General features: G+C 42.1%; 3 protein-coding genes and 2 non-coding genes across 7 annotated transcripts; 2 read left to right on the forward strand and 3 right to left on the reverse strand.

Moving 5' to 3' along the window:
* The first annotated feature begins 4065 nt into the window (after positions 1 to 4065).
* scoca (short coiled-coil protein a) lies at positions 4066 to 10160 on the forward strand. Of its 3 annotated transcripts, none has more exons than XM_026359722.1 (4): positions 4066 to 4276; positions 7138 to 7209; positions 7314 to 7394; positions 8321 to 10160. In XM_026359722.1, exons 2-4 carry the CDS (start codon positions 7191 to 7193, stop codon positions 8461 to 8463), a joined length of 243 nt encoding a protein of 80 aa, XP_026215507.1. In that variant the 5' UTR covers positions 4066 to 4276; positions 7138 to 7190; the 3' UTR covers positions 8464 to 10160. The 3 variants fall into 3 exon arrangements, with proteins under 3 accessions (XP_026215507.1, XP_026215509.1, XP_026215508.1); XM_026359724.1 differs by lacking the exon at positions 4066 to 4276 and adding an exon at positions 4283 to 6007; XM_026359723.1 differs by lacking the exon at positions 4066 to 4276 and adding an exon at positions 4283 to 5985.
* A 112-nt stretch (positions 10161 to 10272) lies between these two features.
* Positions 10273 to 21887, reverse strand: clgn (calmegin). Its single transcript, XM_026359721.1, has 15 exons — positions 21706 to 21887; positions 19564 to 19836; positions 19388 to 19461; positions 19147 to 19205; positions 17657 to 17798; positions 17395 to 17476; positions 16969 to 17161; positions 16581 to 16770; positions 16362 to 16475; positions 16062 to 16218; positions 15651 to 15866; positions 15375 to 15491; positions 15130 to 15277; positions 14874 to 15016; positions 10273 to 11689 (listed from the first exon to the last, which is right to left on the reverse strand). The coding sequence occupies exons 2-15, from the start codon at positions 19834 to 19836 to the stop codon at positions 11618 to 11620; spliced, it is 1980 nt and encodes a 659-aa protein (XP_026215506.1). The 5' UTR covers positions 21706 to 21887; the 3' UTR covers positions 10273 to 11617.
* Positions 21888 to 22533: 646 nt separating this feature from the next.
* Positions 22534 to 26007, forward strand: exosc9 (exosome component 9). Its single transcript, XM_026358800.1, has 12 exons — positions 22534 to 22694; positions 22886 to 22980; positions 23132 to 23251; positions 23403 to 23505; positions 23601 to 23738; positions 23979 to 24061; positions 24425 to 24557; positions 24708 to 24796; positions 24885 to 25031; positions 25135 to 25307; positions 25559 to 25637; positions 25720 to 26007. Exons 1-12 carry the CDS (start codon positions 22629 to 22631, stop codon positions 25781 to 25783), a joined length of 1290 nt encoding a protein of 429 aa, XP_026214585.1. The 5' UTR covers positions 22534 to 22628; the 3' UTR covers positions 25784 to 26007.
* A 484-nt stretch (positions 26008 to 26491) lies between these two features.
* Positions 26492 to 26563, reverse strand: trnaq-cug. The gene has a single exon. It is a non-coding gene; the product is annotated as a tRNA-Gln (tRNA).
* A 294-nt stretch (positions 26564 to 26857) lies between these two features.
* Positions 26858 to 26931, reverse strand: trnai-aau. Its single transcript has one exon. It is a non-coding gene; the product is annotated as a tRNA-Ile (tRNA).
* Positions 26932 to 27296: the final 365 nt, after the last annotated feature.

The raw sequence follows: 27296 nt of genomic DNA on the forward strand, positions 1-27296 counted from the left end.
AGAGCTGCACTGTCCGGTGGTTTCTGGCTGACACAGAGTAAAAAGAAATGGCAGTTCAGAGTGCAGGCAACTACCTACAGTCCCCTACTCACTCAAGTATTCTTACAGGAGCGTGTGTGTGTGTGTGTGTGTGTGTGTGTGTGTGTGTGTGCTCCCCCCACAGAGAATGTGTGAGTGGGATGAGATTGAGGCAGGAAGAATAGAGTGAGGCAGGGAGGAGGAGAAGAGAGGAGAGGGGAGGTGAAGGGGGGGAAGCATGTATGGTGGAGACCATAAATTAACACTGTAGCCTTTTATGGCTGCCTGCAAACCCTGGAGTGGACTTTTAATGGAGCGGGAAGCTGGATAGATAGATAGATAGATAGATAGATAGATAGATAGATAGATAGATAGATAGATAGATAGACAGACAGATAGATAGATAGATAGATAGTTAGACAGATAGATAGATAGGATGCAACCAAAAACCTTTAGACATGTAGATGTTTGCCTGCAAGCTGCTAAATATTTTACAGCAATGCAATTAGTCAATGGATGAAACTACAACACAGGACAAACACACAGACAAACACAGGAGCAAGAGAGCTGATAACCAGGCTCCTGTGTGTGGACAGTTTGTTAATGCACAATAATGAATTCAGAGATTCCTGTGCGTATGTTTGTGTGCAACAATGAGCTTAACTTTGCTTTCTGAACTGTTTCTCTCTCTCCCTCCTCTCTCAGAACAGGAAAAACGGGAACAACTGTTTCTAAACATCAGCAAAAAAAATGAAGGAACAAAAATACATTTTAAGACCCTTTAACAAACATGTTTATACTTTCCATCGGGGAGGTCAGAGGTCACAGCAGATACCCTGTTTGCTTACTTTGTTTTCAGTTTCCGTACTAACTGCTGTACTGACTCTGAGTGGATTTCTAACACGTAGCGTATGACACTGGAAAAGAAATCACAGGTGTCAGTGTGCATTCAAAATCCACTAGATTTTTGACAACTTTGAATAACAAACAGCAAAGTCTAAGTTTGAGCCTGCACAACAAAGATGAGTATAAAGTAGACGATGTGCAGTGTTAGTATGTGTTACAGTGTGGAGTTGTAACCCTGCTTGAGTCTCTGTGCCCTCCTCTGTTCCCAGTTACTTGCTCTGCAGCCAGATGGGTTCCTCATTTTTCCTGAACAACATCCAGGTCTCTCAGGTTGCTTTCATGTTGCTATGGTGATCAATACAGCAACAGAGATGGCTAGAAACAAAGATAGATGAATCATAAGATGGTCACATCGTTTAAAATCATGATCACTAATTCATTAGTAGCATGAGGATTTCGGGACTTTTGCACCAAAGCTGAACTTGAATTCCACCATCACTGAAATGTATCAAACAGGAGGAAGCAGATTTATTTTTGATTTGTTTTTTTTTTCCACAGTGCTGAATTTAGCTTACACACTGCAGAGATTCACTATTGGATGCATTCACAGAGGCGCACACACACGAGGACGCTGTAGGGAGACACAAACATGCTGATGTGCTCAGCACCAGAGTTTCCAGGAGATGGACAGATGGACGAGTGCTCTTTTACTGCCTCTCTTCCTCCCTCTGTGCACATGCGTGCGTGTGAGAGAGTGTGTGGTACGTGCCCCATGCTTAGCATAACACTGGCAGAGCATGGATGCCAAAGTAGGCATCTGGTCTGTGGACTATCACAGGGGAGGGAGAGAGAGAAAGAGAGAGTGTAGCTAGCACAGACCACCAAAACACACACTCTCGTCATGAAAATATTGTGGATGCTACTAATCCTGCTACTTCCTTTGATTCTTTTGTTACTGCACAGCAACAATTTACAATTCACACACATGATCGAGGATGAGGAGAGAAAGAACACACTGGCTGCAGGCGGTAAACAAATAAACAGAAGAAACACACATGAGGAAGAACCAGAGAAAAGGTCACGCACACACACACACACACACACACACACACACACACACACACACACACATACTGTGTCACTGTGGCTGCATTTGGTGCCAGAATCAAGCTGTGTGATGTGTTTGGGTCAAACTGTGTCTGTGGCCCGTAGTACCACAGGTGTTAGAGGTGAGCAGTGTGCTAGTCATCACACACTGATAACTACACACATATAGTATCTGTTTTCTCTCTTAAGGCTGAAACATCTCCGCGCTCCAGCCTGTAAACTTTACACCTGTGTGCATTAGCTGCCCTGTAAGGATTCATTGAATGTTTTGGGTGAAACCACAGCCTTTGTGTCACTAACCAAGTTCAGCTGTCAGTATCATTCTTCACAGTGTGTGAGCGGCGATAAAAGTGATCTGAGACCAGCAGCGAGGCTCAGGGGGAGCCGATCAGTCTCCCCCTGAGCCTCCAGTCTGAAGGCAAGGTTTGGTTTATCAGCAAACTGTTGCGCGTTAACGGCTTTCCATTCCTTGTGAACCTGTTCCCGTAAATGTCGTTTCCTTCTCTGCTTTATGAGGCGAATGAATCCTTCTGCAAACACACGCAACAGAAGATGAGCAACAACACATAAGTAGGAACATGTAAACAGCAGAGAAATATATAAATATACAGCAAATATACACACAAATACAGGAATGCAACTACACTACGAAGACACAAACGGAGCCATGCAGATGCACACACACGGATTTTGAGGCTACTGTTTCCTGCTACCTGTCTTAAATAATACCTGATTTGTCTCATTGTGAGAGACCTGTTATTTGTTATTATGTTATATTAGAACACACAATAAATACCCCAGCACTCTGAATTAGTTCATGCACTTTTAAGATACCAGATCAAATAACACAGCAACTTTCAGCGTGTGAACTACAGGTGGTCTCTGACTGACAGTGAACCGGCACTTGTCATTTTAACTGCTGCTGCAGCTGCTGCTGCTGCTCGCACCAGTTAAACCGCTCGCTGGTTTTCTGTCCGATCAGCAGTCGCGATGAACAGGTGGAGAGCACCACGTGTCACAGCAGCTGCCCTCTTCTCTCATCAGCACCGTCCCATACTGATGTTTCCATGCAACGACAAACTCATTATAAAACGAAAGATGAGGAGCATCATAGAAAATGTGACTTACAGTGAACAAACTGCTGCTGCATGCATATGTTCCCGTGGAACAGCTTCAATGAGCGCACTGTTCTCGTTAACCACACATACACACACTGGAGTGAGTGTTTCTGTTTATGTTGTCATTAAAAGAGGAAAGTAGGTTCAAGTTGTCTTTTATCGTTGTTCGTCGAACAAGACTCAAGTCCTCAAGTCACGTGGCTCTTCTTCATGGTGTCAGGAGGGGCTGCTCAGCTGTACAATTCCATACTTTGGTCATTTGGGATGACCTCTGCACAGTGAGGCAGCATTTAAAAAAAAAAAAAGCATAATCTGAGCTGATGTGATAACTACCAGTGTTTTTACAGTGACCCATGCAGTTTACATGGCGTGTTTAACAGTGGAGACGGATGTACAAAACGTTGTGTAGTATAGTGAAAATAGCAAATGAACATACCAATAAACTGCTTGCAGGTTTGCTACACTTAGGTACCACGAAAGCCTCGGTTCTCCTTCACTGCTGTATGTGTGTGTACGTGTGTGTATGTGTGTACGTGTGTGTAAAGTGCACTGTCACTGCTGCCTCTGAGCTGCCTGTCACCTGCGTCGTCTGCAGTGTTCAGCATTAACCACCAGAGTGCAGGCTGCTTCCACACATGGAGTGGGGACTGGTTTCCATTTCATGTCCTCTCCAGTCATTTTAGGTCAGCGCTGCACTGACGTCTTTGGTTTAAACTTATTGCAAAGAGCTGGCTGTGTTGTTCAGATCACTGGCTTTCACATGAACTCTTACTTTTCAGGTTAATCTTTGAACAGGTACGCTTATCCTCTGCCGAGTCTGTGTGGTCTTTACGGCTCCTTTTCATGTGACATTACACAAGCTTAAACTTTGACCCCTGATAATTTTCCTGCCAGCCCAGTCCGCCTCATGTTTCAGTTTAGGGGTTGCCATGACAACCCTGTAACCGGAGCCACCAGTCAGGTAGGGCAGGTAACCGTGATGTGAAAGACTCAGGTGGCAGGTGTGTGTGTGAGAGGAGGCAACAAGACAGTGACAAAAGCTGGAAGCTCAGACGCTAATGAACCCTGAGAGCTAAAAAACAAAAAGGAAGCCAAGCTGGAGGAGGACAAGGAGAGACAGGCCGTGGAGGCTGAAGTGGATGAGGAAGATGGAGCATTTACTAACATCTCCCTGGCAGATGACACAGGTACGTAAGCAACGGTTTGTCACAGCTACCCCCTTCCTGCTTCTCATTTGTTATGTGGATGCATCAAAAAGCAAATTTTTCCATTATCTGCAGCTGTGGGACGAGCTTCATTTAACAAGGTGCTTAATGTTGGTATTTTATCCCCGACATTTATTTATTTTTCATTTAATCAGCATTTGAGATGCGTGTTTGCTTCTGTTGTAAATGAAAGAACATGTGACACAGCGAAATCACTTGTTACAAGTATGTGACTGAACAAAGGCCAACGAGGCAAAAACAAACAACCTGTAAAGCCAGAGTGGTTATATGGGTGTGTTTGTTACTGAGGTGTGGTTCTTAACCTTGCTTTGTTTTTGCCCTGCACTGCAGATCTAATAGATATTGTTGTGCAGGGTATTCGTTTTTTTAGGACAGAGAGCATTTAACTAAATGTCTACTGTACATAGAAGATGAATGAATTCCAGCTTTTATTTGATGGTATCAACTCCTAGTTACATTAAACAAAATAACACCTTTTGTATCAGATGTCCCAAATTGCAGGTGAGCAAAGGTATTGGAGCATGTGACAGACTGGTGTTTGTTATCTTGTTGTGTCCTGTGAGATTGATTTTCAAATAATAAATGGCTGTAAACGGCTGATCTTGGTTTTAGCCGCGAGTTTTATCAGTGGAAACTACATTTGTTGGATAAATTAACAAGAAAACCAGAGTTGTCTCTGGGAGAAGAGTAAGCCATTTGGAATCAGATAAAAGAAGGAAAAACAATCAAAGGAACCGAACAAACACTGGACATAACCAGTAAAAAGAAAAAAGTCTAGAGGGGGAAAGGACTTGCTCTTGATCCAAATCCTAGTTTCACTTGTGAACCACAGCAGGGGTAGTATGATGGCTGCTTATGGCACAGCATGGAGATCATTGATGATAGAACTCATGATAAAAGCAGCGTTGTACAGAAATGTTTACTCCGCTCCTTTACAGAGAAACGCATCAGGAGGTGAAGCGTCATCATGCAAAGATTTTAGCTCACTTAAATTTTGGGTGTTCAGCAAAAACAATTGGCCTGGACATGGATTTGTGTGTACCTTCCTGGGCTGCAGTTCTGACCATTTTGCAGCATGGTGTTATGTTACAGGTTTTGGGAAACAGACATTCAGCAAAACAGTGTGAGAAAAGATGGCGGCAGCGTGGAGTGCTTATAGAAGGCTGGAGCAGGACTGCCCCCAAGGTTTGGTTTGACAGCAGCATGTGGACTCCTCAGAGCGAGCGGAGATGCAGCCCAGAGGCTGCAAGCATACAACACGTACACAAACATGCACATATGTTAGTGTTTACACGGGCCAGCAGACACACACACACACACACACACACACACACACACACACACACACACACACACACACACACACACATTAAAGTCTGGTGGGACCGACATTGCTGGTCAGGTTTTCTTTGCCAACTGCTGCTGTGTGTGTGTGTGTGTGTGATCTGCTACCAGGGGAAACAGTGAACGCCTGAGCATCTGTGAGCACTGCAGCAAGTGTGTGTGTTTTAATGGGTGTATTATTTGCGCCCCCTGTCGGTCAGTGAGGTCACGTCGGGCAGGTCCTGGTGACGGTGTGTAGAGCTATCCTCCTCCTCCTCCTCCTCCTCCTCCTCCTCTAGTCTAGTCACGATAACTCCGCTAGACGGAGAAGATATTTCTTGACTTAGGTGAGTTCAAACGCCGACAGAGGTTAGTTGTTTTATGTTACATTAAATGCTGTCTAGCTAAATCACAGGCAGCTTTGCAGTTTCCATTTAACGTTGGAGCTAGCTTGTAGCAGCAGTTAGCACCTTGTTTGCTAACAGTTAGCCGCAGTCCTTTACTTGATTTGCGGTATTTAGTCGTAAATGTGTTTTGTAAGCGGGTTATTTCTGAATATGAGACTAACTAGACGGTATAGATTTGGTCCGGGCTAGTGAGACACGAACCTCGCATCTTGAAGCTGACCTAGCTAGCGGTGTTGACGCTTCTTACGCGTTGGTAGCCATGAAGGTAGTGAGCTAGCTAACAAAGCTAATGTTCAGGCGTCCTGGATTTAAAATGACAACAGTACACACAATTAGTAAACATGGCCTTTAACACAAACTAAAGCCAGCATGATATACGTTTTTATAGCCAATATCTCAGCTGTCTTATAATACATGTTATGGGAGACTGTTGATTTCTTAGCAACATGCTAAGTTACTGTACTTTGGCGTTCGTCGCTATGAGGATATAACCGTACGTGAGTTTAGGAAAGTAAACAGTCTGTCTACATATATAAAAGTGGTTGGTTTATGCGTTTCAGTGATACTTGGTGGGTCAGCGGTAGCATCACCTCACAGTCTGGGTGCGGTGTCTGCTCCCACCCACTTACCGTCACCCATTCACAGACGGGCAACCCGAGGAATGTCCTGTTTACCGACCGACAGTAAACACAACGGGACTCTCAGGAACATGCTGTGTGTGTGTGTGTGTGTGTGTGTGTGTGTGTGTGTGTGTGTGTGTGTGTGTGTGTGTTTGTGTGTTTGTGTGGCATCTTTGAATAGCAAATGTTTCTGTTTACAGCGTATAACAGACCGCCTCTGTTCACACCAGATGATCATACTTTTATTAAATAAAACACAAAATAAAAGTGCTGTTAAATGCATCAAAAGTAGTTTTATTCATGTGACTTGTTATTGTTGTTGTTGCTAACGTGTGTGCATGGCTCACACTCCCCTGATGAAACACTTCCCTGGAGAAAGCCTGAAGCCCCAGTATCTTCCTGTAAAACATCCTGTTATCAGTAGGATGTCTGTCCTTTGGAGCTCACAGTTTCTTCCCTTTGTCTCTCTCAGTGGACGGTGGATCTGCAGCCCTGCATACTAAACAGGAGAGCAAGCTTTTGATCATGAACTGCGACATAGATGGTACGTCTGCTCGTGCACAATTTATGCCAGAGGGTTGAATCATGTTGTGTTAATTGTGAGGTGGTGTTGTGTGTGAAGAGCATTGCTGTTTGTGTCCATATCAGGAGACATGGAGAACCAGGTGGAGCTGGAGGAGAAGACGAGGTTAATAAATCAAGTTTTGGAACTTCAGCACACACTCGAAGGTAATAAATACATACATACATATACAATACATACTCACAGAACTTTATTTTCACCCTGGGTCAGAATTGAACACCACATAGGTTCAGATTTTTTTAACAGCGTCTTTTGACGTCATTTGACTTTAGAAGCCTCTTTGGCTTGGATGTAACCTGGCAAAACCTGTAGCTGGATGATAAAACCTAAACGAACCCACAAACCTTGTGTATATACATCCTGTTCCAGTCAGTAAGAACCCAAACACTCTACTTGTTCTCTCCACTAAAACACGTCTGGCCTTTATGCTCTTTTGAGCATTGATGCTTTAAAACACTTTGTGCTTTTCTCCTCGCTGCTGCTCTTCTGTCTCTGGTGTTTCTCAACTCATCTACTCTGCCCTCTCAATATAGTCGTGTGCTAATGCACTGATTCTGCTTCGGCTTTGCTCTCTGTGTCTCTGTCTCATGTCATCCACACTTGTCCAGTGCATCAGGCTCTTTCCAGGTAGAAAAAAATGACAGGGACGTCTGTTTAACACATGTACAGTATTTAATATTTAAAATATACAGAACTGATTATCGAAGAAGAAGAAATGTTCAACTCAGTTTTATTACCTGCACAGCTCGTCTTTAAATATTTAGTAGCTGTATTATTATTATTTTTTATTGGATCAGCAAATAGAATATAAACCTTTAAAGCCCTAAAGGTGTCTGTGCTTTGTCAGAACTGCATGTTAGTTGGTTCAAAAGCTTTAAAAACCTCCTTCTTGTAAAAAGGTGTCTGTAAGCTCAAAACACATTTGATACCTGTGATGGTGGAATGCACACCAACACTTATTTTGTCGAAGTGTTTTGTTGTCCCATGTCTGCGTCACTGGATTTATTTGACATGATGAATCCTGTATTTCCCCTCACCATTTTTAAAAATATTTCTTTTACTTGTGTTCCAGACCTGTCGGCACGGGTCGACACAGTCAAGGAAGAGAACCTAAAGCTGAAGTCTGAGAACCAGGTCCTCAGTCAGTACATCGAGAACCTCATGTCGGCCTCTAGCGTCTTCCAGGCCACAGACACCAAGAGCAAACGGAAGTGAGGTGACCATGAAAGAAGCCTGAAGTCCCGGGCAAGCTGCTGGGAGAGGAAACCCACTGTGGAGACATGGAGAGGGTTTTGTTTTCTCAGCAGACCTGTGGGTGTTTTTCCCTAACTGTTTGTTTACCTGAGTCAAAACTAATCAAAAACAAACTGACTTTGTCACCCTATGAGTTGTTTCAGAAATAGATACATTTAATCTTAGTCTGGCCCAGCTCTGTTTTGCAGCAGCTTCCTGTCCACAATACAGATGGTAGACCTCACCAGAGTAAGCATAAGCAGTGTTTCCCACAGCATCAGACTTTACTTGTAGTGGTAGTGGCAGATTTTAACACGTTATTTCTCAACAGCTACTTGCTGAAGGATTCTGGACTAAAACATGGTCTTAGCAGTTGTTAGCAACAGATGACCTAAGCACACATAAAACCTAGAGAGGGCAAAGAAAGGTCCTCTAGTTAATGGATCATGTATGGCGTTTTGGACACACACAAAAAAATAAATAAATAAAATAAAATGCCCAAGTAAAGTCTATGTGTGGGAAACACCATGTATATGAATGGTTCATAGATATTTGTACCTTCAGTTCCCTCGTAATACTGAACATATCTGTAAAATAGTTCTAGTGCTGCTTGGTTTCTGTTTGAGAATTCGGACCTTTCTGTGGTTTTCTCCAACTTCCCCACACAGTGTTCCAACCTGTAAGGGGGTTCAAACAAACCATGGAGCTCATGTTCGACACTCGTTTCTTTTCTGATTTGTTTTTGTAAAATATTTTCTAAGTCAGCTGGATCTGAGTTTTTGGTAGATCTTGGATGTCATCATGTAAACACATAGCATGACCGTGTTCCTCCACTGGACAGTATTACTGAAAATGACAAATGTATTTAGATGGCATGTTTTCGGTTAGCAACAGCATATCTAACGACATGTCTAGCAAACTGTATAAAGCTACTGACAACGTTCTAACAACATGGTGGATACTAGATAAGGCAGGTAACATGAAAAGAGCAGCAACAACACAAATAAAAGCACAGAAACTAAAAGTTGTAGTGACCAGCACTGTTAGACATCGGCAATGTCTTCATTCCAAATGGTTACGTTTTCAAATTGCAAGAATTGTGAAACTAGATCGAGCCAATAATGAGCGTTGTGGCCTGATAAAGAAGTGCTAATATAATAATAAGACAAACACAAATCCCTGCAAAATTGATTTTGTGTCCTGAGCATTGAGACAGACAGAGGAGGATGCAGTGAGATGCTTTCCCCTTTAACTGCACCAACACAAGCAGCTGAGAGGCCTTGAGTGTTATTGATCCACTCAGTCAGGCCTGGAACACATCACTGATGATGTCCTGACTGAGCAGGAGAGTGGAGGGTGTGTCCCTCCAGTCCTTTACTGCCTCAGATTAAAAAATAAAAACACGATAGAGGGACGAGGATGGAAGGACACGAAGTCACGTAACCAGTCTTTATTCCCTTTAAACGAATAATCTCTGGAAACATTATGTTAGCTTGGTGCTGTTTGAAAAAGGCTTTGAACACTGTATATGTTGTAATTTATTGAAGTTATTTTGATATTTTTAACTGTTGTACAGTAGTATTTAATTCATTTCTTTCTGGCATGCTGAATATGCCCTACCACACATCCTGCCCTTTTCCCTTTAAACATTTTTGTTTTAATAAAAAACTAAGACCTCATCTTTCTGTGTCTTTTGTCACTGACATCATCACAATAATCTGTCAGACAAGTAGAGTAAATGAAATCAGCATATCTTCAAAATGATGAGAATGGACCTCAGGTGATGTGTTTTTATATTAAATAGTTTTATTTTCAAGAGCAATGTACAATTTGCAAACAAATGTAAACAGGGATACATGCCAGCATCTGGCAAGAACAAGAACTACAAAAGCTTGAGACAACAATAAAAACAAATAAATTAGCATTAATGACAATCTAGGATCAGAAGTGCAGCTCATTTAGATACTCTGGGAAAACACCGCTGTGTAGTGACTGACAGAAACGTCTTCACAGGTTTAATACCCAGCTGTCTGCTGCAGAAAGCCACATACTTATTCTGTTTTATTGACAAGTGATGGCCAAAGTGTGTAGCTGCAAGCGTGGGCAAAGTCAGTTAAAAAAGAATTGTTCAAACAAACCAAGCCTCAGAACAAACACGTGAATAGTGTTTCGTTTTATAAACAGCCTCGAATCACTCAACACTGCATCTTTTATTCATACTGGCATAAAACAGTTTCAACAGAACCAATAAATACGGTTGTCAGCGCTAAATTTAAATTATTAAATTGCTATAACTTAGTAGAAAACGCACTAAAGTAACTGATGCTCCTTACAAACTAGCTAAAATCTAAACAGAACATCCATTTTTAAAGAGGTAATCTTTAAACCCTAAGCTGAGGCGACGTTTCGGCTGAAATGTTCTGACACTGCAGTAACATCTCAGACAGCCTTTCCTCACAGCCTGGCGTCCTCTCCTCCTGGCCTGTTCTCAAAACCCGAACTATGTCAAACAAGGAAGGAACTATTGTCAGACCGTGTCCTCGAACATGTTCTTTAAAATAAAGGACACGTGGATAAAGTCTAATTTTGGAGATGGAGCTCCTATGATATGCTGCAGAATGGCGTGAATGACTGAAGTCGACAGAAGTGCAGGCGTTCTCTGCTGTATATTCAGAAAGACGACTGACGGCAGAGACGGGCTGAACAGGAATAGAGGTGGAAGAGACTGGCTTTTCTAGGCTGATGGGCATTTTGACAGCGATGGCTTGTAGAGAGGGAGAAGGGTGAACAATGCTTGGAAGCTCGGGATAGAGGAGGAGGGAAAACAGCTAAATGCACAACATCTCCAGGGGATTCATCTGATGGTTGAAGGAGGAGACAGGAAAAGGAAAGAGGCGAGATGAGGGATGAGACGGGATGTGGTTTTGGAGACAGCGGATGGGTGTAGCCAAAGGATGGAGGAGAGACGGTTGGGGCAGCCGGGGTGACTGCAGGCTACCAGGTGGTTTGGAGGAATTACATGCTGCTCCGCTGAGGGAGGGGGGAGCAGCAGCAGGGACGGCCTTTCCACCTCTTTCCCGTTGGGGGAGAAAGGAGAGAGTAGGCGTAGGAATGGGGGCTGGGGGGTGTCACCTCTTCAGTCTTTCCGTACCCTCCTCTTTCTCACAGCCTGTTTGTGGCTCTCTTTGGCGTCTCCTCCTTCCTTCAGCTGTTGATCCAGAAGAAAATTTAACAGATTAGACATAAAACATCACTAAATTATGAGCCACATCCTGTCGGGAGTGTACACACTTCACCAAGTCCAATTATTTTGTAAAAGACCTCCTCAACAAAAATATACACTCTTGAGAGCATAATGACTGGAAATGAAAAGAGCAGCCCCCAGGACATGAAGCTATTTAAACAGAAGGGAGGTGGGTGAATGACGCTGTTCAGTGTGTGGTCTGCAGGTCACTACAAAGAGCTCGAACATGAGTCTGTGGTTTCGATTTGCATACGTTGCAATGCATTGTGGGTGCATTGTACCCTGCAACAGAACATGACCAATGAGCTGAACAACTTCTTCAACAGATTCCAAGTCATGAGTAAAGGGAGTATGAAGAACTGGGGGTAGTTCCCATCATTAATGAATAGAAAATCGCCAGTGTTGATACAGAAGGCGTGTAAGGATAATCCAAATCCACAATTCAGCACAGACCCAGTTTTTAGTGCCGCTTTTTATTAAACCACCAATAACACTAACATCAACACCAACACACTGGGCTCTGAGCACTTTACACACATGGGTGATCTGTACTCTGAACTGTCCCTGAACGCCTCACAACACAAACAACCTACACTCTTCACTGTCCCTGAATAGCTCTCCAGAGATAGAGCCTTCTACAGTGTTCTCTTCTTAACACAAAGCCCCAAAGCAGGTGTTAGGTCTGATTGTTACAACAACTATCAGATTTCTGGGAGACTGTGTTGAATTTGCAGGTGTCAAGAAGCTGCTATTAATATTATTAATGCAGCAGGTGGGATGCAGGTGACAGCAGGTGGGTGGTGTTGGTAGGGTCGGGATGTAACAGAACTCTCCACAGTATTCTCCTGTAGCTGAAAACCATGAATGGAGATTTAAGAGCTGGCGAAAAACAAAAATGTTTTTAATGAGACATAACAGGCATGTGCATTGTGTACATGTCTCAACAGGGAAGTTAGGATTTCCTTTCACTGTGTCCGTCTAACATAAGTGAGCTTTTATAACCTGTTTTTTTGTGGTTCAACACTGAGAAAAAGAGTTAGCAACAAGACCTGTTGACACCTGGTCAGTTTGCCAACACAACGCCACAACCTACCGTTGTGTCACAATAGTGTAACACAAGCACATGCTTCATGATGAGCTGTGGCCTGAGATCCTAAACAAACCTATTGGTACCATACATTTTTTGAATCAAGGTCTGCTCCAAGGAAGAGGACCCAGAAAGACTTTTGAAAGAGAAACATACCAAAATGGAGTTTGCTAAAAATGCATGTTGACAAGCCACAGAGCTGCTAGTTGAACAGATGAAACTAAAGAGCTTTTTTTCACATTAGCGTTACTGTATGAGTATTCACAGAAGAGAAGATTAAGCTTTTAAAGACTGTTCCCCATGATGGAAAATGGAGGCGGCTCAGTTGTGCATTCAGATTCTTTCCTTTTTTCAGTTCAGTTGCAGCCTGAATCATTCAAATTCATTTTTTCTCAATAATCTACACTCAGCACTCCATAATGATAAAGTGAAACTAAATTGTAAGAGGAAAAACTGAATTCTCACATTGGCAAAAGTAATCAGACCCTTTGCAACAACATTTGAAATGAAGTGCCTCCCATTTCTCTTGACCGTTGTGCTCTCTATAGATGTGTATAGCATACTGTATCTTAAAAAACACACCACAAGCTCAAAGGAGCTGTCTGCAGATCTCAGAGACAGGATATTGTAAGGCACAAATCTGGGGAAATCTACAATAGAATTCTGCTGCACTGAAGGATCCCAAGAGCACAGTGCCCTCCATAATTATCAAATGGAAGAAAGACCCAGGTCACCCAGCCAAACTGAGCAATCAGGGAATAAGGGCCTTAGTAAGAGAGGTGACCAAGAACCTAATAATCACTCTGACTGAGCCCCAGAGATCCTGTGTAGAGAAAGGACAAAGTTCCAGATGCTCAAGCATCACTGCAGCCCTCCACTGATCTGGGCTTTATGGCCTTTTGGAGTGCCTCGATAGAAGCCTCTGAGCCTGCAAAACACATAAAGCCAGCTTGGAGTCTGGAGTTTGCAAAGAAAGTGGCTGACAGACTCTCAGATCGTGAGGAAGAAGAAATCCGGCACCACCCCAAAAGTGAAGCATGGTGGTGGCAGCATCATGCTGTGGGAGAGTTTTTTCAGCACTTTCCTTTGTGAATGTCCTCGAGTGGCTCAGCCAGAGTCCTCATGGGAACCATATTGAATATCTCTAAAGAGACCTGAACATGGCTGTCCAATAGTACTCATCCAACATGACTGATTTTCAGAGGAAATGCAAAGAACGGCAGAAAATCCCCCAAGGTGTGCAAAGCTTGTCGCTTCATGCCAAGAAAGACTCAAGGCTGTATTTGCTGCCGAAGGTTGTTCAAAAAAGTACTACGAAGAAGCCCTGAATACTTCAGTACATGTGATATTTCAGTTTTTACTTCATAAGGTTCATATCTGAACGAGTTGTCTTTCTCATGATGGGGTACAGAGTCTAGCTGAATGAGAAAAGTAACATAAAAAAGAACTGTAGTATTAGACTGCAACATAGCAAAACTGAAAAAGTGAAGGGAGTCTGAATTTGTGAATGCACTGTATGCTATGAGGTCGATCTGCCATGTCTGACAGAGGATACTGGATCTGTGCAGGGCCCAATGACATGGAAATCATCAAGATATTCTGCAGAGAAACATGTGCGTAGTGTCCCTCTTCCTCCAAGAGGATAATGACATAAACATGCTGTACATTTAAATACACCAAGATAACATAAAAAGCAAGTAAAACTATTTGGTTTTAAAGGGGTCTACTATCACTTCCAATCGTACCCGTGGTGCGAGAAGATGCCCATGAAACCTGAAAGAACTGGAGGTTAGGTTCATTGCTGGGCCAAGCTGCCTCATAAAGAGTTTCTATTACAGCATTGATTGTTTCACAAAAGTGTGCTATAAAGGAAAATAGTGGTTCTCAATTACCTTTGTCATTTTCAACTTGTTTTAGATATATGTTTATATTTTAAAGAGCCCATTTTATGCCCTTTTAGGGCTTAAAAACATGTCCCATAAATGTGTCTGTACACTGTCATGCTTAAAAGCCGCCTATCATCCTGCTGTGCAGATAAGAGTAACTGAAAGCAACACCAACCTCATCTTCTGATGTTCTCTCAGGAGCTTTGCTTTCCTCTTCTCCTTCCTCCTCTTCTTCTTCTTCATCACTTCCTTCTAGATCGTTCCCTTGTGCATTGGCACCATCCTCCTCCTCCTCCTCCTCCTCCTCCTCGGCTTCTTCTGTTGCAGAGTAAAGGTGATGACAATGAGGATGAAGAAATATAATGTAGAACAATGCAGAAGGAAGAGTTCAGTATTGAGGATAATTCAGCTCCAACAGATGACCGTCTAACCTGCAGCTGGGGCTCTTTCTGTGGCCTCGGCTGCTTTGTCTTCCTCATCTGCTGCTGCCTCCTCTTCTTCTTCCTCCTCCTCCTCCTCTTCTTCTACATCGGCCTGGGGCACATCCACCTTCTTGTACATGTAGTCCTCTTCTGGTTTCTGGGTTTAGAAAGATGTAAAAGGATTTGTGATGTGCTTGTGCATAAATCACAGATGTGGTCGTTAGTGTACAGTAAAAAACGCAGGTTCCTAGTACCTTTGGCCAGCAGAAGAGCACAGTCAGTCCTACAGGCAGGCCTACTGTTAGGATGTAGATCACCCAGAGCCATGGTCGTTCCTCTGCTGCCATCATCAGCTGAGCAAAAATCCCTGGCTGGTGAGATGGAGGAGGAGAGAGAAACAATGAGCATTTGTTAGGCTTTCTCTAAGAGAAACCGGCAGCCTGTGGTAAATTCTCTGTGCTTAGTGACAATGTAAGTGTGTCCAGGTGCTGCTCTGTGTTCTTGTTGCCCTTACAATACATCACACTCACCTCGTTAGCGCTGGCCACCAGTTTCTTCAGTCCCCAGCTGTCGGATGCCCAGCGGTCGGCCACCTCCTTGTGAGAAGTGATAATGAAGTTGTCAAAGTAGATATCTGAGGTCATGGACCACAGCTCCAAGCCCAGAGCCTTGAAGGGCATCATTCTGAATGGCTGCAGGTCCTCAAAAAAGTCAGGGTTATCGATTTTCCGAGGCTTCCAGACTCCCTTAGGAGAAGACACAATTGAAGTAAATAAAACAATTAGAGGAAAAAGGCTCTGAGATGTTTTCAGCTGTAGTACAAACATTTCCAACATGCTAGAGGTGTTATAGGATTTATAACATGTCAAGTTAACACTTTTGATTTTTCTGGACCCAAGTAGAAAAATTAAGTTAGGACGAAAGCCAGAATCAACTGTTACCTGATAATTGGGGTTGTCCACAAGAGGGGCTTTCCACTTGCCCTTGTACTGAGGGTTGTTGACCATGGGACGCTTCCATTCTCCACAGCCTGTGGCTGTCTCACAGGCTGGGTTAGGAATCTGAGGGGCCTCCCATTCTCCATCCATCTCCTCATCCCTGAACACACAAAGAGAAAGAGAGAAAAGAGCTTTCAGGCTGGTTCATTTCTCAGCATAGGCACTGTAACTTCTTTGGTAAGGTAAGATGAACACTTTAACTTTATTGATCACCCAATGGTGGGCTGGTTGAAGTTTATTTACCAGTCTTCTGGTTTCTCAGCATTAGGATCAGAGACAAATTCTGGTTCATCATCCAACCAGCCTTCAGGCTTTATAGCGTCTGGATCTTCGATCTTAGCAGGTGCATCCTCATCCCTGTGACACACACATCCAAGTTTCTTATTTACTCAGGTCATTGAGTCACTTTACATTTAAACATGTCAAGTCTGTTCTATGTGTTAGTAAGGGGGTTGCAGTCACCAGTCATCAGGTTTCTCAGCCTCTGAATCAGGAATCTTTGCCCTCTCGTCCCAGTCCTCAGGCTTGGAATCATTTGGGTCGTCGATGTCTTTGGGAGGGTTGACAGGAGGTACCACATCATTAAGCAGGTTGCCACGGCTTACACTGGACTGGTCGATGAACATCTCGTAGCTGTTGTCTGGGTTCAAGACTGACGGCAAAGAAAAATGTGTGAATGAAATGTGGTACATTTTAAAATTCACAGTAAAGTCCACAAATGTAATTAAACCTGAAAATGTATTACTATAGTGATGTATGTAAATCACTCACAATGCCTAACAATCACCATTAGACACACATATACACACACACACACACAATGCTCTCTCTACCTGAACTGTTTCCATACCCAAAGTGTAGAGGTGAGTCTTCTTGTCGGTGTAGAACTTCTTGAGGTCAACATCGGCCCTCTTTGCGTGCTTCTCCTCCATATCATTGTTCAGAGGATTCTTGTGGCGGAAGATGAAGTGCAGTTTGTAGTCCTCGCCGCACTTGTCTGGCCCAAACATGATGGTATAGGGAGTTCGGTCATGGAACTGCTCCTACAGTGCAGATCAGAGTTAAATTTAAAGACCAAATATTTAGTTTCTTTAGTTATGGACACATTTTACTTCTTCCACCACACATACAAACACGACAAAGGAGGAGTAAAATGCTCTGAATGATCTGAATTCTGTTTCTAATATTAAGCTAATATCTATACATGAGCCAGGATGACACGGTCAAACTTTACACGTCATAAACTGAGTAGGGCACAATGATGATGTAGACGAACCAGATTTAAATCTCCAGTGTCTGAAAGCAGTTTGATATATGCTCCACCACAGTCAATACCATCCTGGAAATTCACCTCGTACCTAAGATCAGAACAAAACAAAACAATTCAGCACAGTAGGGACTATTTTCTATAACTGTGTTAGCTGTACAGTGGCTTCACACTGAATAAGTGCATCTAGATACACTGCAGTTAATAGCAAAACTCAATTTGCATGATGAAATACACAAAAGAGTGTGTGTTTGTGTTTATGAGAACTCACTGTACGACCAGAGGTTCATCCTGAAACACAAAGGGTTTATCCAGCATTGCGGCAATGGCGTGGTGTTTGGCCCGGGACTTGAGCACCAGGCCCTGATCTCCTGGAACCTTGTTCTCTTTCAGTTGCTCTACAGCCCACTTCCCTACAGCCATGAGATGTGAAGAAGGGTGTACATAGGTATCACTGTGATTTGTTATCACAATATTTTATTTAACAGCTTGATTGCTGGGGTTGCTGGTTGCAGACACTGTGCAGAGTGTCTCTGGCTGAGGTGCTGTGACCTCATTTCTGAGCACATGTGCTGCCAAGTAAAGTGTTACATAGATAAATAGAAGATATAGATAGAGGCCAAAACTGTGAAAGTTATAGTCATGGTTGTAAATACATGCAAGAAAGAAAGATGCATGTGGCAGAAAAACTATGTAAACCTTTTGGCATTTCATGGTTTTCTGAATTCATTTGTCATAAATTGTGATTTGACCCTCATCTCAAGTCAAGAGATAAAGATTCCCCCTTTTAGCCTATTCTTCTTGCAGAACTGCTTTAGCTCTGTCATATTCTTTGGACGTCTCGTCTGGCTCTCTTCAAGTCGTTCCGTAGCATCCCTGTTGGGTTGAAATCTGGGCTCTGACTTGGCCATTTTGTTTTGGTCTTCTGTTGTGGACTTGCTTTTGTGTATTGGGTCATTGTCCTGTAGCATCAATCAGCTTCTACAAAGTTCCAGCTGACGTACAGACACATTATTCTGAACTGCTGTGGAGTGTCAATGTGCTCTTTGGTAAACTTTAGGTGTGCAGCAATCTTCTTTTTAGTAAGCAGCAGCTTCATTCGTGGTGTCCTGCCACAGACACTCTGCTTGTTCAATGTCTCACATACTGTAGACTCATGAACACACATGTTTACCAGTTCCAACGATGCCTTCAAATCTTTGGCTGTCACTCTGGGTTGCTTCTTTACCTCATTAATGAGTGTTTGTTGTGCTCTTAGAGTCATTTTGACTGGCTGTTTTTCTAAAGTCTTTGATGTCACTTTGTAACCCTTTCCAGCTTTACATAAATCAACAATTCTTGACCATAGATCCCCTGAAAACTCCTTTTTTCGCGGCATGACTCCCATAAGTGTATTCTTCTTGTGCTGAGTAAACTCAAAAAGAGTGTATTTGTCACACATACAAACTAATTATCCTAACAACACTCCAGGTATACTAACGCGACTCAACTAGCAACATGAGGTTTTTATGGTTGTTCTCAATAAAAACATAAAAGATCAGAATTTGTGTTATTATTCTAGGCACATTATACAGGTATTTGTTAATACTCTTGACTTAGATGAAGGTCAGATCACATTTTATGAGAAATTACTGCAGAGAACCATGAAATTTACAAAGGTTCACATACTTTGTCTTGCCACTGTATATCTTATTCACGTCACACAGGAGCTCTGAGCATTCATGCAGTCTTGATTAGCAGAGAAAGAAAATAGCAACAAACCATCATATTTGGCGATGTCATCATCTGCGTCCCCCTTCACTGTCTTTGACAGCAGCCATCTGTGGAGATCACCAAACACTTAACACTCAGCAGAAGATAAGATAAAAACACAAATCAGCCACTGATTCTGTAAGTTTATCCTGGTTACTCTACACCACTGGAGGCTCCTGTGTCCCAGTATTCATCAAATATTTACACTGCATTTTTAACAGTATTTGGTGGTAAAATTCTCAGGAAATACCTGCCCAGCGATCCATCATCAAATGTCTCTGCAAAGTGGACGTCTCCAGTGGGAACAGGAGTCTTATAGATTACCTGGGAGGAATAAACTTTATATTATTTTATATTATATTAGGTTTAATAATGTTTTTTTCATTGCCCTAATGACATTTATATGAATTGTGACCCATTCCTGACCTGGAAGGATACATTTTCATCCTTTGCAGCCTTCCCACTCGCTGTCCCCTCGCTGTCTGTCTTGTCAGGCTGATCTTCATCCATAACTGTTGCCTCCTCTTCCTGTTCTTTCTCCTCTGCATTCAGAAGCTTTAATTCCTCCCAGTCCAAGCCCATATCTTCATCCGCATCTGAAACATCAGCCTCCGACTGTTTCTCTTGGGCTGCTGCTATCGCCACAGCCAGAAAGAACAAGAGGAGCAAATGCCACATCCAACCCCTGTCCAACTTCATCTGTTGGGGAGGTGAAAAAGGGAGTGGGTGCGGATAACACCATAAATGTGAAAAGATTGAGAGACAGTGAATGAGCATGGTGTGCGGAGAAGAGTGAGGAGGGGGTGTTGTATGTGAGCGTGGAGAGTGGGATGGGAACAAGAGGCAGGTGTGAGTGAAACAGATGTTATTTATGGATAGAGCAATGGGGCGTGTGTGCACGGGGGGGTTGTCATTGACAAAAATAGAGAATAAGAGTGCATAAAAGCATGTAAAGATGAGCGGGTAAGGGTTGGAGAAAAAAAAACAAAAGAGACAGAGGTCACATTAGTGCAGTGCTACTCTCAAGTTCTTTGTTGTTTCTCATTAAAACATAAACGTCTGCTCCTTCCCTCTTATTACCCTCTGTGAGAAACAGAAACATCTGTGCTGTCATATCTGCAGTGAGTAGCAACATTAGCCTGTTTGAAATTACATTCCCGCTTCTTACACCCTCAATTTGTAGCAGCAGTACTTGCACAGGATCACAGTCTTTGTGTGTGTTGTATATGAAATCCTAGAGATACTCTGCAGAATAATGACACAATCTGTTATAGAAAACAGCAGCTTCAGTGACCTCCTATTGATCAGGCCACACATGTCCACTCCCTTTGCAGGCAGCAGGAAATGAAAAGCATCACTGCAGACAGCACAGCAGCACGCTCCCTTCAATTCCTTATTAACTTTAAATCCCACATTGGTCTTGTTGTGTTTGCCAACATCAGAGTCAGAGCAGGAGGATCAAAAATGATTCTGATAAACATAAGTGAGATCTTATTTTGTAAAGACATCCACTTATTTGCATCTTTGATCTAAATGCAAGCAATGTAACAGTTTAGAAGAAAATTCACTCACATCACATGCAAGTGGATAAAGAAAAAATGGTTTGGTTCAACCAGCAACTTTATGAATCCAAACAAAACTGTTTTTATTTTAGTCCCTCTTTCTACTCTAACCAGTGACTTTTTTAACTGCTTAATGGCTGTAAACAGACACATTAATGTGGAGCTTATAAACCCACAGCAAGTAAGCTCAGTGAATTGATTTGACATCTTGAAAATACGTTTTCCTGATGTCAGTCCAACAAAGATATAGCTAAAGATTCATTATGGTAGATTAATCTAGGTGTTTATAATCTAATCTGGTAACACTAAGCACTTATTACACATTTATTCAAAGTACCCAAATGCATGAGAAGGATCTGCCTTTAGTTTATCTACTATATGGAAAAAACAAACAAACAGGCCAGGTCCTTAAGATATCTTACAAAGTCAAGTATCCTGTCACTGGAGTCAGTCATATTTACCATCAAGCTGCAGACTAACAATTATAATCCAAGTGAACTGCGGTAACATCACAGAGCCTGTAGTTCAAGTTAAACGGTGCTAAATTTAATCTATTATGTGTATATAAAAACAGAAACCTATTACTCTATTACTGAAAAGCTCTCGGAACTACAAAGAAAATGTCACAGGACAGGTCCGTGGAGCTAACATGGCTGCCACTGAGCACTGCAATGTCCAAACTCCTGGAGATGAATGGCTCTGGCTGCTGCACCTGCCCCGCTAGCTAATGCTAGCTAACTGGACGGAGCGCCAACCACAAATAGCAAACGTTAGCACAACATAAGCTTAGCTTGTAAACTAATGGGCTTATAAACGGAACCCGCTTATTAAGCATAGGCTGGCGTTAAAACCACAAATTGCATAATATAATTATGAAGTATAAGGGTAAGCGAAAATGTCTTGTTATACTGCAGTAATGAATCGATGGTAACAGTTAGCTTGCTAGATTAGCAATGATGTCGCACAGGGAGAGATGGAGAGAATGAATGAGCGCACACAAACAAACCTTTCGCCTTCTTATAATACAGAGAAAAATCCTCGATAAAGCTGCTTCGCTGTGCTGAAAAATCACAGGCGGTGTCTTGTGCGCTTGGCCCGCTTAAAGTATACCCAGGACCCTCCTTGCACGGTTAGGATAAACCCAGTGTCCGCTGGAGAAGACAGCCTGTAGCTGACAGCTCGGCCCGGATAACGGTGCGCGCTCCCTGCAAACGAGCATGCGCACTTCGTATTTTCGTCGAGCGTAAATGGTGCCTTCAAGTACCACAGAAATTATAATAACTAATAAAAACGAGAGCGAGGGCGAGGTGAGCTGTAAAGTAAACGCTCGGCACTTGATTTATGTCATTATCTGTAATTATAATAATTATTATCATTCTATCAATTTATTATTGAATTATTTTATTTTAGCCATTCATTATTTATTGTTTTAGCCATTTTACCAACGCGAATCAAGCATCTCCATTCCTATCTTTTAGAATTTCTCCAAAATGCAGGGTTGTCAATGGCCTAAAATTAGGAAAGACCTAAATTACGAGATTATTATTATTATTATTATTATTATTATTATTATTATTATGAACACTTTATGACTTCAAAACGTCGCTAAGCAGCAGGATTTCAAAGTAAAAGCATTTTACCCTTACAATGTGCTACAAAATGCTTCACACAGCCAGATATGAATCATCATAAAATAATTGAAGCAATCTAACATAAGAGATGTTTCAAAAATAATTCCAAGCAAGTAAAAAAACAAAAACAAAACGAAAAATGTCGTCTCCGTTTTGAGGCTTTTACCGCGACATTCTTTATGCACTTCCGGGGTAGAGTTCAGACAATATTGATGGCGGCCACATGCGTGTTGGACCAGCAGTGCAGCGGTGAATTAAATTGTTAAAACAGAATTGCAGACACACAAAACCCCGCAGAATGAAAGACACACCGTTGTGCAACTGCGAGCGGGATTTCTTGCTCAAAGCCATCGAGGAGAAAAAAGTGAGCATTTCTTTCCTTGTAACTCAGGACAACACTGATGCCTTCGTCTGTGACCCTTTCAGAAGTTAATGTAATTACTTCAGAGTGATTGGACAGAGAGAGATCTCTGCTTTAAAAAACAAACAGCTGTTTTAAAAGAAAGTAACGTTCCTGTTTTTAACGTTAGTTACTCACCTGTCATTTCCCTGCAGCGCCTGGATGGACGACAAACCTATGACTACAGGAAGATTAAGATCACATTTGGGACTGACTATGGCTGCTGCTTTGTGGATCTGGGGAAAACCAGGTCAGGCTGTGGTCAAATAATTGTAAAGTGTGCACTATTTACTTTGTGGCCAAGTACACGTTATTTCTAAACTATCACTTAGACCTACCCAGGATAGATGGCAGAGATGTCAGCCTGTATAAACTGAATCTCAATGTGCTGCATCGTACAGGGTCATGGCCCAGGTGTCCTGTGAGCTGGTAGCTCCTAAAGACAACCGACCGAACGAGGGAATCATGTTCTTCAATGTAGAGCTGTCGCCCATGGCCTCACCAGCATTCGAACAGGGCAGGTGGGAATAACCACAAACATTTACTTTTAACACACTCAACAGACTGTATGTGACTTAGTTGAAGGATGTATTGGCTTTTTGTGCTATGTGTCATTTACCCAAGCTGTTGCGAGAGAGTGAAAATCATCTGTGGCTTATTGTTTCTCTCCAGACAATCTGAGTTGTCAGTGAAGCTAAACAGACAGCTGGAGAGATGCTTGAGGAACTCCAAGTGCATTGATACAGAGTCGCTGTGTGTGGTGTCTGGAGAAAAAGTAAAACACACTCACTCACGAACAAGCAAGCAACAGAGGAAAGCAGCGTTTTCCAGTGTGATGATGATGGTGTGTGTGTGTGTGTGTGTGTTCAGGTGTGGCAGATCCGAGTCGATGTTCACATGTTGAATCACGATGGGAACCTGATGGATGCTGTCAGCATAGCCGCCATCACCGCTCTGTGCCACTTCCGACGCCCTGATGTCGGCATCCAGGGAGATGAAGTCACAGTGGTGAGTCGACTACAGCCACAGCAGGTGGTATCTCTGCTTCACTCACCGTACTGGGAAATTTTTGATTCTCAAAACTACTATATTATCAGTTTTATTTCTTTGATGGTCCTTATACTGGAACTTTCCTGGTGTAGTCACTGTTTTAAGGTTAAAGCAAAAAAATCAAGCACCTGGATTTTATATGGTAGGGAGGCAATAACAGTTTTTCTTACCTTGTATTATTTTCCTGTGGTTCTTTAGTACAGTCCAGAAGAGAGAGACCCGATTCCTCTGAGTATCTACCATATGCCCATCAGTGTCAGCTTCTCCTTCTTCCAGGAAGGGTAAGGATTGCTCATCAGTCAGTGTAGACTGTACCTCTGCTCAACATTGCCATTATAGACCAACTGAAAGAAGATCTGAGTTTATAGTTTCTTCAATCAGCTGTTAGTGCTTTGCAGTAATTTATTTTCTTGCTACTGTATGATTGGTTGAGGTGGTTTGGGTGTAGTGTATAAAAACAAATATCCCTGAAATAATAGCCAAAAGTTATGTTGGAGAATATTTACAGTTTGCACACAATCAAATAGTAAATCAGATTCTGAATTGAGCAACTTCATATTATACCATGTTTATCTAGTGCATTACATGTTGCACACCAGTATTGTCATCCCTCATATCCGCTCCTCCTCCTGATGGCTCTGCAGAACCTATCTGCTTGTGGACCCCTGTGAGCGGGAGGAGAGAGTGATGGACGGCTTGCTGATGATCGCCATGAACAAACACAGAGAAATCTGCTCCATCCAGTCCAGCGGGGGCATCATGCTGCTTAAAGAGCAGGTGAATGGATGAATGAATATTAGTACTGCATTGTTATATTAGTTCCAGGTGGGAACATCTTTTATGTTCAATTATCCTAAAAGACAAAATAATCATGAGAAAAATAATGAACTCAATCTCAGGTTCTAATCATTGCCTGTTGCGTTGAAGGTTATGAGATGCAGCAAAATAGCCAGTGTCAAGGTGTCTGAGATCACAGAGCTCATCAACAAAGCCCTGGAGAATGACAAGAAAGCCAGGTGAGCAGTAGCACATCACATCATCACTCTGAACTGTGGACGTCCTGGTCTGAAAATGATAACAACTATGAATTATGTCCTCTTCCAGGAAGGCAGGTGGTAGATGTGGTTTTGCAGAGTCTATGCCTCAGGAGCGAATCACGGCTCTGAAAAAGGACAAGACTGCAGTGGAGATGACTGATGTGTCAGAAAGAGCCAATGAGATCGTCCAAAAAGCAGAGGCCCTGCCTCAGACGTATCCTAAACCGAGCAAGTTTAACAACCTGGTTAATGTGTACTCATCCCTTTTCTCCTGTTGCATCATGTTGTATCCACTGCTTCTTAACTCTGCGTACCAGTGTTCCATCCCCAGTGGTGCCTGTCCCAGGTGTGGGTCAGGTCGGACAGGGGCCGCAAAACACCTGGGGCCTGGATGAGGAGGAAGATGAAGAGGACAGTGATGAAGAGCAGGAGGAACAAGTGACAAAGATGGAAGAGGAACACAGTGAAAACAAGGAAGAGAGCAGAGGAGGTTGTACACTACTTTTTAATGTTCTTCGCTTGTCCATGTAAAACCTGTCTAGGTAATAATTTCCTCCAAAGAGAAGGAAGGGAAATGAGCAGCAGCATGAAAAGTGTCGAAAGGGGCAGAACGTGAAATTGATATATTACACAGGAACTTCATATTTAAATGTTACATATGTGAGGTAATGAATAATAACTCTGTGAACATGTTTTGTTTTGAATACTTTGAAATCATAAAATGTATATTATTATTTATAGGAGAAGTGGTTGAGATATCTGACAGTGAAGAGGAGGAAGTGGTCATACTTCATCCAGAGAAACCAGACAGAACTCCTAAGTAAGTGAACCAGTTGTCTTTTCTGTATAAAAGATGGGTTTAGGTGTACACACTGTCCACAAATGTTTTTTATTTCCTCCAGAAACACAGGATCCACTTCTCACCAGAAGGTGGCAGCATCATCCAAGAAAAGGACAAAGAAATGAAGCATCCACCAGATTTCCCTGCATTCATACCCCCTCATGATGAGGACTGTAAAAAGACTGTCTTGGTTTAAACTGATTCCTTTCTGCAATAGAAGAGAATTGGGATGAATTAGAAACACAGACACCATTTACAAATGTAGAGAAAACATTTGTTACTTAATATTTTTTTAATGAAACGTGTAAAAGGTAACGTTCTTGAATTATTAAAGTAAAATTCAACAGAATTGTGTCTGTCACTGTTCAGCAGACTTTTACATTCCATCTATGTAGAGGAAGAAATGGCGTAGAGGTGAATAAGTAAAAATATATGAAATAGAAATAAATACTTTATTAAATGACTCAAACCATTCATGAAAAATATATAAATAAGCATACATACAGAAGATGTAATCCAATGTAGAAATACACTATATATATTTCTCAATTCATTTAAGCTTATATTAATGTATTTAATAAATGCATTTCTGTATTGCTTTCTGCATTTGTTTATATTTGTATTTATTTTATTTATATTTATGTCATTTTTCGTCCTCTATATTATATTATTATATCATAAAATATAAAATATATAATAATTTCTTTATAAATAATAAAGAAATCCTTTTAACTTTGAAAATATTTGTTAATGCATATACAACATACAAAGTACCATTATTTGACTATACGATTGTATAATCTGACAGTTGAGTAAGAGAAAAAACAAAACTCAGGTTCCACCGAGATTTGAACTCGGATCGCTGGATTCAGAGTCCAGAGTGCTAACCATTACACCATGGAACCGCTGCACAGCCTCCGCAGACAGTGACTATTATGTAATGTGCACACACTCAGCCACGTTATGAATAATCAGGTGAGTCCTGCTCTGAAACTGATTAATGTCTGAAAACTGTATGAAGGAGTTTTATTTGTTTGAAGAATATCGTCGATGTTTGTTCAGCTGTTCTCATGTTAGTCAACTAACCTTACGTCAATTACAGTAACTCGTTAGAAAGCAAATGATTATAAGGAAAATGAAGAAGTCTTTAAGTTGCGGCATTATTGAACCACTCAATGTCTAAAAAATGAAAAGTCACGTGGCCCGTACGGGGATCGAACCCGCGACCTTGGCGTTATTAGCACCACGCTCTAACCAACTGAGCTAACCGGCCACAGTGTAGGAGGCCTCGTAGAAAATTATATAACAATAGCGTTAGAGAGATGAACAGAGACATATAAGAGCTGATACAACCGTGTAACTCAGGCTGTTTCTTCAGCTGAGAGACTTTTCTTTAGAGACATTTTATTATTCTGAGTGAAATCGTATAAGTTTACATATATTTACATACATTTGACAGGACAAATGTCATGAGGGTGACCTGAGGGCCCGATGTTCTCTCGTGGGCCCTGCTGGGCCTTTTATGTCTTTACCTATAAACATGACTCGACCTCATGCCTAGATGGTTTTCTTGGTGTCTTCTTCTGGTTAGTGTGGCTCTCATTGCAGCAGTGGATCATCAACAACAACACTTAGCAG

The sequence above is a fragment of the Anabas testudineus genome, chromosome 1, assembly GCF_900324465.2.
Source record: "Anabas testudineus chromosome 1, fAnaTes1.2, whole genome shotgun sequence".
NCBI lineage: Eukaryota > Metazoa > Chordata > Actinopteri > Anabantiformes > Anabantidae > Anabas > Anabas testudineus.